This window comes from Rana temporaria, chromosome 6 (genome assembly GCF_905171775.1).
Source record: "Rana temporaria chromosome 6, aRanTem1.1, whole genome shotgun sequence".
Classification (NCBI taxonomy): Eukaryota; Metazoa; Chordata; class Amphibia; order Anura; family Ranidae; genus Rana; species Rana temporaria.
Genome location: NC_053494.1, coordinates 187,293,149 through 187,309,694, shown reverse-complemented (window position 1 = coordinate 187,309,694; position 16,546 = coordinate 187,293,149). Strand labels below are relative to the sequence as shown.

At 44.6% G+C, this 16,546-nt stretch overlaps 1 protein-coding gene across 3 annotated transcripts in view; it reads right to left on the bottom strand.

Moving 5' to 3' along the window:
• Positions 1 to 16,546, bottom strand: part of CACNB4 (calcium voltage-gated channel auxiliary subunit beta 4) — a 197,798-nt gene that overhangs the window by 102,315 nt on the left and 78,937 nt on the right. The window contains exon 1 of one of the 3 annotated variants that reach the window (XM_040357967.1): positions 15,216 to 15,558. The exons of the other annotated variants lie outside the window; for them this stretch is intronic. Within the exon in view, the coding sequence (XP_040213901.1) occupies positions 15,216 to 15,260 (45 nt within the window). The 5' untranslated portion in view covers positions 15,261 to 15,558. Of the gene's footprint in view, positions 1 to 15,215; positions 15,559 to 16,546 lie in introns of those variants that run through there. 3 annotated transcript variants of the gene reach the window in all.

The following is a 16,546-nucleotide window of genomic DNA, read 5'->3' as shown; positions in this document are numbered from 1 at the left end:
GACTTCTATGGCATGCAATACTGCATATGGCCAGAGGTGGGGGGGGGGGGGGCGCCGGAGAGACTCGGAAACACTCAGAAAGGGACAGCTCGGCTGAACTCGGAAAGGCTCGGGAACTGAGTATTTCCAAACAGCTCTTGTGATGGAGTTAATAAAATGATTATTTTGTGTTTATGTTACTTCTCTCCTAAACCACTCAAATGTTGCTTTTCTTTCTTATATTGCTTTATTTCTTTTATTTCTTGATCATATATATATATATATATATATATATATATATATATATATATATATATATATGTGGGTATATACAATAGTTTTATCTTCCTTGAATAAAGTTATGACAGAGTTACAGTAAATCTCAGCCTGGAAGGAAAACTGAAGACAGATGGTCCCTTCTACTCCTTACTCCAAACTCCTCCCTTCTACTCCTTACTCCAAACCCCCTCCATCGAGTGAAGCAAAGATGGCCCTTGTGAGTCTGGGTAAAGGAGCTCGTGTCAAGAATAAACGTCACAAGAAGAAAACCTTATATGGACTAAGCGAATCAGATGTGCTCATATGAATTATGTCATTCTGTCTATAAAGCTGTGATAATAAAAAAGGTTCCGCCTCTTTACGGCTGGACACAGACGGAAGCAGACTGTCCCTCTCTTTCTGCATGCTTTCATAATTTGGGTCAGAGGCAGTTTAGGTTGCCCTAGAGTTGTGCTAGGGGCCTATCCTTATCACTCTGATCGGCTCCGGCGCCCCCCCCCACCTCAGGCCAAACGTGGTACTGCACACCACTGTGCCTTAAATCCTGCTCGTTTTGCGAGACAACACTCGCAGACTGAGTCAGGGATTTAAAAAAAAAATGCTCGTATTGCGAGACGCTCGTTAACCGCAATCCAAGGTTTCACTGTAAAGGGAGAGAGTACGGTTGCATTACAATACAAGAGGGTTAAGAGGGCACTGCTCATAAGAGCTTACAATCTAATAGGATGGGGCAAGTGGTACAAAAGGTAATAATGGGGGGGGAGATAAGCTGATGGAAGAATTAAAAGTTTAGATGTGGAGGCGAGATAGGCTTTCCATACAGAGGCCCACCCGGTAAAAGTGCCCGGTGATTGGTATTTTATGGTTAGGTTCACACACAGGCTGTTTCTCAAAAGCAATCTGTGGTGGATCGCTTTTCAAAATGCACACTGTAGGGCATTCAGGAGGTGATCCTGACACATCCTGAATGATTTTTTTTTTAAACAGCAATTTTTTATGGGACTAACACACCACAACTGTGAGCCAAGTGCTTAGCTTGCAGTTGTGGCAAAGCCCCATGGACTAGAATGGACAAGCTTGACAGGAGGTGCCACCAGTCAGCTGAACATGCCATGTTATATTTGCTGTAATGCGAAGCATTCCGGCTTTACCCGACTGTGTCCTCCAATGAAGAAAAAAGCATCCAAGAGGCGCTGGCATTTTGATGTGAGTTCAAAGTAGTCAGAGGGCAAAGACATTTGAGGATCTCACTGGCTCAGGTCAGGCTGCTCACAAGTCTGCCCTCCAGTGGACACCCCAGAAGGTTACCAGAAACAACATGCACAAATGGAAGGAGCATGAAAGAATCCAAATGAACTTAAAGCGGAATTCCGGCCACAATTTCACTTTTTAAATATAAATACCCCTGTATTACACAAGCTTAATGTATTCTAGTAAAGTTAGTCTGTAAACTAAGGTCCGTTTTGTTAGGTTGTTACAGCATTTAGACACTTTATAAAATAGAAATTAACTGGGGCCATCTTAAGTGTGGGCATCATGAAGCCAGACTGTATGACTTCCTGGATTTCAGCCTTGCAGATCTCGCACATGCTCAGTGCTGCACAAGCAGTGTAAAAGGTTTCAGATCAGGTTTCAGCACCTGTACTGTCCAAGTCACATGATTCTTCGAGACTGGGGAGTGCACAGACTCCTGGAAAGTTACACCCACTACATTCCCAGGAGTCTGTGCGGTGTAGGTTAGGAAGCTTAAGCACCTAGGTGCAGGAAGAGGGAAGATTAACTATTCTGCCTAGCAACAACACTTTGAAGGCATCTAAAAAAAAAAAAAAAATTCTTAAAGGACTAATGACATTTTTTTAAAACTACTGATGTAATGTTATATTTATGGGTGGAACTCCACTTTAACCGGTTAATGGCACGGCTGGGCAAAGTGACGTATATATTTACGTGACCATGGGATGTGCAGACTTGATGTCCGCCGGTGTCCCACGATCAAGTCACAGAGCTGCAGAACGGGGAGAGGCCAGTGTAAATAAAGCATCTCCCCGTTCTGCCTTGTGACACTGACACTGATCGTCTGCTTCCCCTCATCGATCAGTGATGTGTGACTCGTAGCCCAGCCCCCACACAGTTAGAATCACTCCCTAGGACACACTTAACCCCTTCCTAGCCCCCGAGTGTTTAACCTCTTCCCTGCCAGTCACATTTATACAGTAATCCGTGAATTTTAATAGCACTGATCGCTGTATAAATGTGAATGGTCCCAAAATAGCATCAAAAGTGTCCGCCATAATGTCACGATAAAAAAAAAAAAAACGCTGATCGCATTACTAGTAAAAAAATTATTATTCATAAAAATGCCATAAAACTATCCCCTATTTTGTAGACGCTATAACTTTTGCGCAAACCAATTAATATACGCTTATTGCGATTCTTTTTACTAAAAATATGTAGACGAATACGTATCGGCCTAAACTGAGAAAAATAAAAAAAAAATTAAAAAATAAATGGGATATTATAGCAAAAAGTTAACATTGTGTTTTTTTTCAAAATTGTTGCTCTTTTTTTGTTTATAGCGAAAAAAATAAAAACCGCACAGGTGATCAAATACCACCAAAAGAAAGCTCTATTTGTGGGGAAAAAAGGACGCCAATTTTGTTTGAGAGCCACGACGCACGACCGCGCAATTGTCATTCACAGGGGATATATGTGCCCAGTAAGCAAGTGGTTAAAAAGTTTTATTATTATGGTTATTTATTATTATTATTATTATTATTATTATTATTATTATTATTATTATTATTAATTCAATGTCTTTAGATGCGGCATTCGTTATTTCGGATAATTTGTAACTTCAGATAAATTTGCATTCGTTATTTACCCTAACAGCCAAATTTGAAAGTAAATTCCAATACCTAGAATTTAATAGTTATTATTAGTTAGTTATTGTTTAAAAATGTCAGATTTTCTTTCTTATTTTCGAATTTACAAGTTTTACGAAAAAAACGAAAAACAAACCAATTTTTCGGCAGTGCACATATCTACTGCGAATACAGGGGACACAGGTATCAAGTCTATTAGCACATAATCACAAAACCTTAATAAAATACTAGCACTAGCAAATGCCACGTCCATACTAATATATATAATCTATCTACGTATCTATCTGAGATAAAGCAATTTAGGTTAAATTCCACATTTAGCTTTTCTGGTGTCATTCGCTTTGACTTAAATGACTAATTAAATTACCCCCCCCTCCAGTGCTTCTTAACCCAGTATTTCTCAACTCCAGTCCTCAAGGCGCCCCAACAGGTCATGTTTTCAGGATGTCCCTCAGAGGAAACAGCTGTGGTAATGTGATGGATTATACTAAAATTCCTATTTTGTGTTAAGCCAATTCTTTTATTAGAACCACTGAAATGTTTTCTCTTCGTATATTCTTTTAATTTCTTTTATATTTTTATACTGTTTTTATATTCATTATCTATATATGCATGTGTGAAAAATATATATCACAATAGTGTTTGTTTCCCTTAAAAAGTTTATATCAGATATGATATTAAGTTTTAAAGTTACAACTCAGCATTGGAAATGGAAGACAAAGAACTGAAATCAAGAACAGATGTGTCCAAACCCCCCCCCCCCCCTTTTTTGTCCTTGTTTTACTGAAGGAACTTCTATGCCTGAATGACACGTGGACTGTTTGTACTACGAAGAGCCCTATACCAAATATGGCTTTGCCCCTGAAACCTTGGGTTTGAGGTCCCTGTATTACACGAAGACTACATGTGCTGTGGAATGTGTGCCGTGTACAAAGAACAGACGTCACAGGGGGGGCGTGTAAAATGGGAGTGAATTGTATGAAACTGACCAATGAGAATGCATGTTTTGTGATGTCATATTGTTAATAAAGGAAGCCGTGCGGGCTACAGCCCCCCTCTCTTCGCACAGGAATCCAAGCAGACTGGTCTCATTTCTTGTAATTTGGCCAGCAGGCAAAGTAGCTGTTCGCCCTGAGAAATTGTGTCAGGGGTTTCATCTTTATCAGTAATTATTAGGGTTGTCCCGATACCACTTTTTTAGGACCGAGTACAAGTACCGATACTTACTACTTACATAAAACACCCCCCTCATCCACATTTGAATTACGCGCGCTTACGCCAGGCCCCATTTACGCTACGCCACCGTAACTTAGGAGGCAAGTGCTTTGTGAATACAGCACTTGCCTCTCTGACTTACGGCGGCGTAGCGTAAATACGATACGCTACGCTGCCTGAAAGATGCGCTGCCCTACCTGAATCTAGCTATAAGTTTACATTTGAGCGATATGTCATGCGATTTGGGAGATCAAATCGCATGACAAGTCGCAGTCTATTGGCGGCAATGGCACTGTCCCAATCAGTGCGGCGGAGATTTTGCGGCGCCGCACCTATTTGCAAAAGTATTTCCTGCACTACTTTTGCCGATTTCAGGTGCGACTTCAAAAGACATCTGTGTATGAAGCCACAATGATGTCTATCAAGTAGCAACTGAAATCGCGCTGACCTTGCTACTTCAAGTGAAGTAGCGCAATTTCAAAGTAGCATCAATGTGAAGCAGGGCTAAGGGCCAAGTCACACCAGATACAGTCCAGTGTGTTTTTAATCTGCATCAAAAACGAATGGACAATAGTTAACATGGATTCTAATTTCCCTATTTCACACCAGTGCAGTGCATTTCTGTGCACTCAACCAAAGTAGAACATATTTGTTCTGCATGGAATGTACCTGGACAGCAGCAAAATGCATATAAAACACAGCAGAACGCATTAAAGCGGAGGTTCCGCCGATTTATTTTTTTTAAATACGGCAGCTCCAAATACGGCAGCTGCTGAATTTTAAAAAATTGACATTTACCTGTCCAGCGCGCCCGCGATGTCAGCGGCCGAGGCTGAGCAATCGCTCGGTCCTCGGCTGCTTCCGCCGCCATCCTCGGTGAGACGGCTTCACTGCCTGATTCCCTACTGCGAATGCGCGAGGATCGCGGCGCACCGTCACTGGTCCCTGCTCTCTCCTGGGAACAGTGTTTCCCAGAAGACAGCGGCGTCACAGGCTGGATTCCCCGCAGGGATCAGACCCAGAAGTGGTGCAAATACCAAATACAGGCTGCGCCGTCGTATCTTAGGGTGCAATTTTTCCGCTGGCCGCTAGGTGGCGCTTCCGTTGTTTTCGGCGTAGAATATGTAAATGACTAGATACGCCGATTCACTAACGTACTCTTGCCCGTCGCAGTAAAGATACGCCGTTTCCGTAAGAGATACGCTGCGTAAAGATAAACATGCCCCCTAGGTGGCGTAGCCAATGTTAAGTATGGCCGTCGTTCCCGAAATTTTTAAATTTTACTTCGTTTGCGTAAGTCGTCTGTGAATGGGGCTGGACGTAATTAACGTTCACGTCGAAACCAATGATGTCCTTGCGGCGTACTTTGGAGCAATGCACACTGGGAAATTCCACGGATGGCGCATGCGCCGTTCGGGAAAAACGTCAATCACATCGGGTCACCAAAAATTAACATAAAACACGCCCCCTGTTCCTCATTTGAATTACGCGCGCTTACGCCGGCCCCATTTACGCTACGCCGCCGTAACTTAGGAGGCAAGTGCTTTGTGAATACAGCACTTGCCTCTCTGACTTACGGCGGCGTAGCGTAAATACAATAAGCTGCGCCGCCGTAACAATGTGCGCCCCTACCTGAATCCGGCCCTCTCTCTCTCTCGTGAGAGGGGATGAGTCATAAGAGGGCTAATGAGAGCTGCAGAGCCGGAGGTGTGTCTGTGTAAATCCAGGAAGTGAACAGGCAGCAGCTTCATCTGCCCACAGTTAAAATGGTTACAGCCAGATTCAGTGGAGGGAGATTTCTGCAGCATATTTGGCAAGTACAGAATCACAGTATATAAAAAATAATATGCAAAGTGGTCGGAGGGAAGCTTCAGAATGGCAAAGATGTTTTATTACAAATTATGTGAGCAGACTGCAGTTCCTCTTTAACTGTATCAAGTCACAAGGTTAGAGGCTGCATCAGGGGCTGATCAGTCAAGAACTACATGATTGTGTTATCTCTGAGCCAGAATCTCAGTTCAGGGAGCAGATGCTGACAAAGATGGTGCCACCATTCAGGAGAGAAAATGAGGGCATTGTCAGGGTAGTGATGTGATCTTGGTGAAACCTAAAAACAACCATCCGTGTCGCACGTTGTTTAGCATTTATATGACGATAGGTCCTCTTTAGGTTTCCTAACAATACAAGGTCAACGTTAAAGTGGCTGAGTGTGGTCATATGATAAGATTAATAATTTTTCCATGTAATACAAACATATCACTCCATTCACTGCCAGCTCTGAAGTGTCAGACGCAGAGGGTGGCGGCACTCCGGAGCTCCTGGTACACGCAGTCCGGCGCTCTACATACACACACTGATCGGATCGCCCCCCAGTGATCGTATTGTGGAGAGACAGACGATCGACAAGTCTGCAGATCATCTTTGTTAGGGATCGTTTACACTCGCTTCAAAATGTGGCATTAGACACATCTGAATACCAATCAATGCACCTGTCCCTAAATAAATTGGTTAGCTTCCAGTCAGTGGCGGCTTTTTTTTTGGGAGGGGGCAGCAAAACCACCCCCACTTGCTGTGTGTTGGTCGGTCCGGCACTTACCCTATCTAGGTGGCAGGCAGGCCCAGATTTCCCACAAGGCCACTGAGGCCAGGCCCTGGGGCGGCAGGGCGCCAAGGGGCGGCAGTGGCATGGAGTCCCCCGACGCCCGGAACATACAGTTAAGGGGCGGTAAGTTATGGGGGAATCCTAGGACTCCTGTTTTGGAGGTGACAGGGTCAATAAAGAGTGAAAAAAAATTGATAAAAAATAAATAAATAATAATTAAATCAATAAAATAAAAATGTAAAGAATAAGAAAAATAATAAGGAAAATAATAAGAAAATTATATAAAAATTAAAAAAAGGAAGCGACAAGCTACAAAAAAAAAATGTTGTAAAAAAGTAAAAATAAAAACTAACTGTGCCGCCCATTCTCCGTTGATTTTGGGGGGGGGGGGTTCGGTTGGCGGGGAGGGGGTGCATTGCGGAACCTGGCCTTGGGGTGGCAGAGAGAGCGAATCCGGCCCTGGTGGCAGGCAGCGTCTTCTGTGTCCTTGCCTCCATCAATGGCCGCCTCCGTCCCCTCCCCTCCCCTCCTCTTAGGCGTCCAATAGGCTGGATTCACAGCATGGGAGCACTACAGTATAGCGGGAGGTAAGCGGGGGGCCGGAGAGAGAGTAGGATCAGCAGACCAGACGATCAGCAGAGCTGAAGGTTACTACTGAGCAGGGGATCAGCAGAGCTGTGGGTTACTACTGAGCAGGGGATCGGCAGAGCTCAGGGTTACTAGTAAATACACCGCTCCTAAAGCGCCCCTGCCCATTGAAATCAATGGGCAGCGGCGCCAAACCATTGGCAAAGCGCCGCTTTGCTGGTGATTTTAACCCCTTTTTCGCCCTCTAGCAGAGGTTAAAAGTTCCCCGCTAGTGACCACATAGCACCGCAAAAATAACAGTAAAGCGCCGCTAAACATAGCGGCGCTTTACCGCCGATGCCCCCACTGCCCCAGTGTGAAAGTAGTCTAAGGGGGTAAATCTTCCAGGGCTGAAGTGGTTAAAAAAACAACAACAGATTGGCTGGATGAAAATAGAAGAAAAAGTCTAAAAAAGGAAACTAATGCAGTCATCACATCTAAGAATTGGTAATTACACACTCCTGTAATCTGGCATGTCGGCAGGAGCGGGTACTGTGGATTCGATGTCCGCCGGCACCCGTCGAAGAGGCAGAATGGCGGTCTACCGATGTACACAAGGCCGATCGCCGTTCTAACACGAGGGGAGGGATAGATCCTGTGTTTCTCCAAAAGAAGGGACAAGAATCTATATCACCCCCTAATACAAGCACTCCTTCCCAGTCAGTGTCATTAGTACAGTGACAGTGCATATTTTTAGCACTGATCACTGTATTAGTGTCACTGGCCCCCAAAAAGTGTTCATTAGTGAATAAGGGGGGGGGGGGGGGCTCGATCACACCGTTTCTCAGCAGATCTTCTGAGATATCATCCTATCATCTTTTATGCGCTTGAGGAACACCACAACATCAGACCACCAAAAAATAGTCAACTAAGTGTAGTATTTCATTAAACCAGATAAAATATGTAAAAGTATCTCACTCACATATAAAAGTGCCCAGCCTCGGTGCCAAACGTAACCAGCCTTGTCAGGAACTCGCACCGCCATGTCTTAGATCTGGGAACCGTTGTGCGTTCCAAACACTGGGCTGGACGTGATGTCAGAACGGACCCAGTGGCTGTGTTCTGTCAATATCTCCAACCCATCAGAAACTCCAACCATGTCACTTCCATTTTTTTTAAAACCTTAGTAATCTAAGATTTTGACGAATTGGTGGTTGGACACAACACTGACGACCGGATACGGTACAGGAAGACTGAGCTGTTTTGACAGCACAACGGCTAACAAGGACAAAGTTGTCGCCTCGGCCATTTTGTTGGACAGTATTGGAGCGGAGGAAGAATCTCCACTCATAATATCCTGCACCGGACTCTATTTAGTTGCCGGTGTTGTGTCCAACCACCAATTCGTCAAAAACTCCAATTACTGCTAATTTTAAATAAACCGGAAGTTAAAGTGGAGGTTCACCGGTAATATGCTGTTTTTACCCTTAGATTCATGCTCATTTAGTCTAGGGGAATCGGCTAGATGTTTTAAAATCGAAGCTGTACTTACCGTTTTAGAGGGCGATCTTCTCCGCCGGCTTCCGGGTATGGGCTGCGGGACTGGGCGTTCCTTCTTGATTGACAGTCTTCCGATAGGCTTCCGACGGTCGCATCCATCGCGTCACGATTTTCCGAAAGTAGCCGAACGTTGGTGCGCAGGCGCAGTATAGAGCCGCACCGACGCTTGGCTTCTTTCGGCTACTCGTGACGCGATGTATGCGACCGTCGGAAGCCTGTCGGAAGCCTGTCAATCAAGAAGGAGCGCCCAGTCCCGCAGCCCATACCCGGAAGCGGCAGAGAAGATCGCCCTCTACAACGGTAAGTACTGCTCGGATTTTAAAACAACTAGCCGATTCCCCTAGACAAAATGAGCCTCAATCTAAGGGTAAAAATGCTGGCCGGTAATCTATACGTGGAAAGTCACAGTCTCAGCCCTAAGCTCTCCTCTAGACCAGGGGGGTCTCCAAACTTTCTTGACAAAGGGCCAGATTACTGTCCTTCAGACTATATGCGTAGGAGTAGAAAATGTCCTGGCATCAGTGGGAATAACCAATGGTATGGGGGGGGGGGGGGGGGGGGGGACTAGTGCACGATCATTGGTGTCAATGGAAGGATAGTGCCTCATCATTGGTTTCTGAGGGAGGAGTAGTTCCCCATCGTTGGTGACAGTGGGAGGAATAGTGTGCCAAGGGCCTGAAAAAGTCAAGCAATGGGAAACAGTCTACTGTCCTCAGTCCATGCATAGGACCCAGCTATACATGGAAAACTGTATACTGTTCTCAGTCCATGCATAGGACCCAGCTATACATGGGAAACAGTCTACTGTCCTCAGTCCATGCATAGGACCCAGCTATACATGGAAAACTGTATACTGTTCTCAGTCCATGCATAGGACCCAGCTATACATGGGAAACCTTCTACTGTCCTCAGTCCATGCATAGGACCAGGCATGGGGAACCGTCTACTGTCCTCAGTCCATGCATAGGACCCAGCTATACATGGGAAACCGTCTACTGTCCTCAGTCCATGCATAGGACCCAGCTATACATGGGGAACCGTCTACTGTCCTCAGTCCATGCATATGACCCAGCTATACATGGGAAACAGTCTACTGTCCTCAGTCCATGCATAGGACCCAGCTATACATGGAAAACTGTCTACTGTTCTCAGTCCATGCATAGGACCCAGCTATACATGGGAAACCTTCTACTGTCCTCAGTCCATGCATAGGACCAGGCATGGGGAACCGTCTACTGTCCTCAGTCCATGCATAGGACCCAGCTATACATGGGAAACCGTCTACTGTCCTCAGTCCATGCATAGGACCCAGCTATACATGGGGAACCGTCTACTGTCCTCAGTCCATGCATAGGACCCAGCTATACATGGGGAACCGTCTACTGTTCTCAGTCCATGCATAGGACCCAGCTATACATGGGAAACAGTCTACTGTCCTCAGTCCATGCATAGGACCCAGCTATACATGGGAAACAGTCTACTGTCCTCAGTCCATGCATAGGACCCAGCTATACATGGGAAACCGTCTACTGTCCTCAGTCCATGCATAGGACCGGACATGGGGAACCGTCTACTGTCCTCAGTCCATGCATAGGACCCAGCTATACATGGGGAACAGTCTACTGTCCTCAGTCCATGCATAGGACCCAGCTATACATGGGAAACTGTCTACTGTCCTCAGTCCATGCATAGGACCGGACATGGGGAACCGTCTACTGTCCTCAGTCCATGCATAGGACCCAGCTATACATGGGGAACCGTCTACTGTTCTCAGTCCATGCATAGGACCCAGCTATACATGGGAAACCGTCTACTGTCCTCAGTCCATGCATAGGACCGGACATGGGGAACCGTCTACTGTCCTCAGTCCATGCATAGGACCAAGCTATACATGGGGAACAGTCTACTGTCCTCAGTCCATGCATAGGACCAAGCTATACATGGGGAACCATCTACTGTCCTCAGTCCATGCATAGGACCCAGCTATACATGGGAAACCGTCTACTGTTCTCAGTCCATGCATAGGACACAGCTATACATGGGAAACAGTCTACTGTCCTCAGTCCATGCTATATTCCTTGACTATCCTTACCTGCTTGTTGCCCCGACCTTTGGCTATCTCCTCCTGACTATCCTTTTTTGTCGCAGTGTGCTGCTTCCTCTCTACCTTAATGTAGTCTACCATGAGCATGAGCTGGGAGGCCCTGGGGATCGCGACCTGGAGCCAGACTGCAGCTAAATCCATCACCACCACTAGGGGCCTCTGGTGAACACCCACTGTGCCCTCAGTCGGTGCCCTCAATCCCAATTTCAGCCGCGATTACATTTACATCAGTGGAGGTTTCTGCACAGATGTAAATGTAAATCGTGGGCCGAAATCGCAAAAAGTAGTACAGAAACTACTTTTTGAAATCGGTACAGCGCCGCAGAAACGAATGCAGCCATCCCATCTAAGAATTGGGAAGCTACAATATAATAAAATGTTTGCTTTTGGGTTTAATACCTCTTTAAATAATGTACAATTTTCTTGCATTTTAAAATCAGGCCTGCCAACTACAGGCAACTAATCAGATTTCAGTTTACTGTAGATAGCTCAGTAAATAATGGCTGAGAATAAAAAAAAAAAAAAGTTTTATTTTTATATTTTTGAAAAATGACTAATACTAATAATAAATATAATAATAATAATATTAATATTTGCAGCTGCTGTACACAAAGTGCCGTTCACTTAACTGAATAAAATAAAATAATTACAGCGCTCACAAAAGTGTATACATCACAAATGAATCAAATAATAAGTGAATCAATCAAAAAATAGTATACATCACAAATTAATTATATTTTGATTGATTTTTTCACTTATTATTTGATTAATTTGTGATGTATACACTTTTGTGAGCGCTGTAATTATTTTATTTTAATGGCTGAAGATGGTTTGCTATGGACTATTACCCATTGCCCATTGCTCTTCTCCCAGCTGAATAAGACCCCAGGCTGGATTTGGGCCAAAGTCACCTTAGGCCCGGGTTCAGGGCCGGCGCTAGCACAAGGCAACATGGGCACTTGCCTTATGGCGCCAGCGCCGCCCAGGGCGGAAAATTGACCGGGACACAGTCGCCTGCCCGACACAGGCGTTGCTAGGTGGGTGCAGTGACACAGACACCCGTGGATAGCGGCACCGCTATCACCGCCCGTTGCCCTGTTGATCTGACCTCGCTCTGTTTCGGTGGAGCGGACTGAAGCCGCCGGCGCCTCCTCCTCGCTCTTTACATACAATGAGGAGGAGGAGCCAGGGGACACACACCGCTGTGTGTATACATCTGCTGCCGCACTGTTCTAAGGTCTGTACTGTACACTTTATTACTCTATTATAAGTAGATGGACATGTGGGGGGGGGGCGCTATGGGAGGGAAGAGGGGTGCCTATGCTGATGGTGGGTCTGAACAAAGGGGGGTGTCTATACTACGGGGGTCTGTACTAAGGGGGGATGTCTATAATAGGGTTGCCACCTCATCCCTTTAAAACAGAACACATATGAATTACACAGGTTCTGTGGCTAATTAAGGTGGTAATTAGACTCATTTGGTGCCTTACCTGCATTAAATCAGCCACAGAACCTGTGTAATTCATATGTGTTCTGTTTTAAAGGGATGAGGTGGCAACCCTAGTCTATACTGATTGGGGTGTCTATATTGATGGGGGAGTCTGCACTATGGGGGATTCTATACTAGTGGGGGGGGGGGTCTGCACTAAAGGGGGAAATCTATACTGATGGGGGTTCTGCACTAAAGGGGGGAAATATATACTGATGGGGGGTCTGCACTAAAGGTGGGGGGTCTGCACTAAGAGGGGGGATTCTACACTGATGGGGTGTCTGTACTGAGGGAGGGGGTCTATACTAACGGAGGGTGGTCTGTACTTAGTGTGGGGTCTATACTGATGGAGGGTGGTCTGTACTGAGGAAGGGGGGTCTGTTCTTAGTGAGGGGGATCCATACTGCGGGAGGGGGGGTCTGTAGTTAGTGGAGGGGGGACTGATACATATACATATATAATGTATGGTGTGTGTGTGTGTGTGCTCGTGTGCGTGTCGGGTGGGGGGGGGAGCGCTAAATGCACCTTCGCCTGAGTTGGCAAAAATCCTTGCACCGGCCCTGGCCGGGTTCACATATGTACAGCGGGGGTTTCCAGCCTGGGGTCCGGTGCATTCCTGTTCACGGGTTCAGGTCCGAATTTTTGCCTGACTTCGCACCAGAACCAGACCCAAAAACGCACAGGACCCCTTTGGAATTCGCACCGCAGCCACACTACATGTATACATCCTGAAGATTTGTGCAAAGAAGGGGCAACACAATACAAGAGGCCTGCATGTGTAAATAACTGCCATTTGTCGCCAATAAGCCTTCATTTATACCACTAAAAATAAGCGTACCCGAAAAATAGAATAAATTCCATTATTTTGAAAATAAATGGCTTGTAGATGATGGAGACACAAGGCCAGCGTTTCTGATTTTCCCTCCAAGAGCAACTGCTACTGCTGCTACACAAAGAGTAGATCTCAGGAGACAAGGCGAAGATCCCTCCCCCTCCCCCCCCCCCCTCCTCCTGCCTGTCCTCCCCCTGAAAAGGATGCAAACAGAATGGTTTCTGCACATCCTTTGCAGGCAGCTTTCAAGAAACACGCTCGCCCTCCTTATTCCCCCTTTTTCCCCCCACTTTTCCCACTGCTGTCCAAATGAACAAAGCTTCAAATAAAGCTTCTCTAGCACCCGGCGATTGCAATGCATCACTGCTTCGGATTGCATGCAATGCTAAATTTTGGGCTGACATACATTTCTCACAGTGTAAAGCACCATATCTGCTGATAGAGGGGGGGGGAAAAGAACGCAGAGGCAGCGCGGATATGCAATCCGCTCCCTTGTGGTTATCACACCAGTAAGTTTACACATCTGCAATGACGTACACACCGGGCTCATTTATGAAAATCTATTTTACTTACATAAGGGTGTTTTTTTTATTATTTTTTTGCTTTTTTTTTTTTTTTCTGTCCCTTTTTTTGTGCCTTGGACATATACAGCATTATCGCTGGTGTCCCTTGAATTTCAAACCAATAATTCAACCGTTCGGTCCCGAGTGCCCCCCTGTTACACTGGCCTAACAACGACACCCTGATCCAAAACAGGGGTTTAGATACCTATAGACATTATTACCTTGTCCACAGGCGACGGAGTGTAAGCTCTTTGAAAAAAAATAAAAAATAATAATAATTCACAGCAACAGCCGACGTATTGAAATGCTAATTATTATCATCAGTGTTATTCATTAATGTCTAGAGCTTGGATGCAGCTATGTACAAAGTTAAAACAGACATATAATATGTACATTATAACAATAAAACACATAATAGTAATAATAAAAAATACTAATGATAAAAAATAATAATAATTCACAGCAACAGCCGACGTATTGAAATGCTAATTATTATCATCATTATTATTCATTAATGTCTAGAGCTTGGATGCAGCTCTGTGCAAAGTTAAAACAGACATATAGTACATTATAACAATAAAACACATAATAATAATAATAATAATAATAATAAAAAATAATAATAATTCACAGCAATAGCCGACGTATTGAAACGCTAATTATTATCATCATTATTATTCATTAATGTCTAGAGCTTGGATGCAGCTCTGTGCAAAGTTAAAACAGACATATAGTACATTATAACAATAAAACACATAATAGTAATAATAAATAATACAAAATAATAATACAAATAAAATAAATCTATAGCAAAACCCAACCCACGTTATTCTACAGGCATGGTTGCAGGACAAATATATGACCATTGTGGATGATCCTTAATAGTACTAAATTAAAAGGAGCCATTATAACCTTAAATATTTCTGAAAAAAAATGCAAAAAAACACAAAATATTTTTAAAAAATAGAAAATACCATACAAAAAAAAAATACAAAAATCTAAAAACAGTTTTTTTTTTTTTTTTTTTTTTTAATGGACCGGTAGGTTCCAAATGATTCCTATTTCTATAGCAAGGCACACAAGCATCTATTCTGTCTGCATGAGCTAGGAAGGATGCAAGAGAAGAAGCAGAGAGATGCTTACCGCCTCCGAATCTTCAAATCCATGCAGGTACAAATTGTCGTACATGGAGGTCCAGAATCCAGTGCACCTTCCAATGCAGAAACCAAAAAAGGAGCTAGCACAGCACTGCCAGGGAAGGGGATAGAGAGAGAGATAGGCAAGGCCTCAAGATAGCACCAAGGCTGCGCTGTCAATTTTTGGTGTGTGTGTTTGGATGCCCCAGCCAAGATGCTGTTCATTCATATTACAGAGGGAAGGTGATCCCTAGAGGCAGTTTAGAGCTGGCATTTTTATCTGTCTTCCAAATTCAGAGCATGAAACAAACCCTTCCCCAGCAAGGACTGGTGAGCGGAGACCTAGGAATGCGGGCTGTGATTGGCTAGATTCGCTCAGCTGGAAGTACATCTGCTTTGATAGTGCAAGCACAGGGCTTACACTGTAAAATGCAAGATTCCTCCCCCTCCCTTCCTTTTCTCTCTGTGTTAATTCTCACTTAAGACTGTTTTTTTGTTTTGTGTTTTTTTACCCCCTTTTTTTTATTAAAGTGTACCTGTTATACAGACAAGGCCAAATTGCCAACATTTAAACGAATTTCCAAGGAAACATTGACGCCGAGCCAAGCCGTCTCTGTTAAGTTCATGGACCTGCGCCTTTCTATCACGTTCAATAATACGGCAATAAAAATGGGTCATTTCATTAAAAACACCCAAATGTAAAATTTTAAGATACCCCTAATGATATTTAGTTTACTAAAGCACTGTGGGGCAAATTCTCGTAGATCGCTGCATCTCTGCGGCGGCGTAACGTATGTCATTTACGTTTACGCTGCCGCAAGTTTTACGGGCAAGTGCTTGATTCACAAAGCACTTGCCTGTAAAGTTGCGGCAGCGTAGCGTAAATCCCCCGGCGCAATTCAAATGATCCGGGTAGGGGGCGTGGATCATTTAAATTAGGCGCGTTCCCGCGACGAACTTACTGCGCATGCGCCGTTCCATAAAATTTCCCGACATGCATTGCGCTAAATGACGTCGCAAGGACGTCATTGGTTTCGACGTGAACGTAAATGGCGTCCAGCCCTATTCACGGACGACTTACGCAAACGACGTAAATTTTCAAATTTTGACGCGGGAACGACGGCCATACTTAACATTGACTGCGCCTCATATACCCAGGGGCAACTTTACGCGTTGCAAATCTAACGTAAACGTCGTAACTTCACTGCGACGACCGCGCGTACGTTCGGGAATTCGCGTATTTTGCTAATTTGCATACTCGATCGGGAAAACGACGGAGGCGATACCTAGCGGCGGAAAAAAAATTGCATTTAAGATCCGACAGCGTAAGAGCCTTAC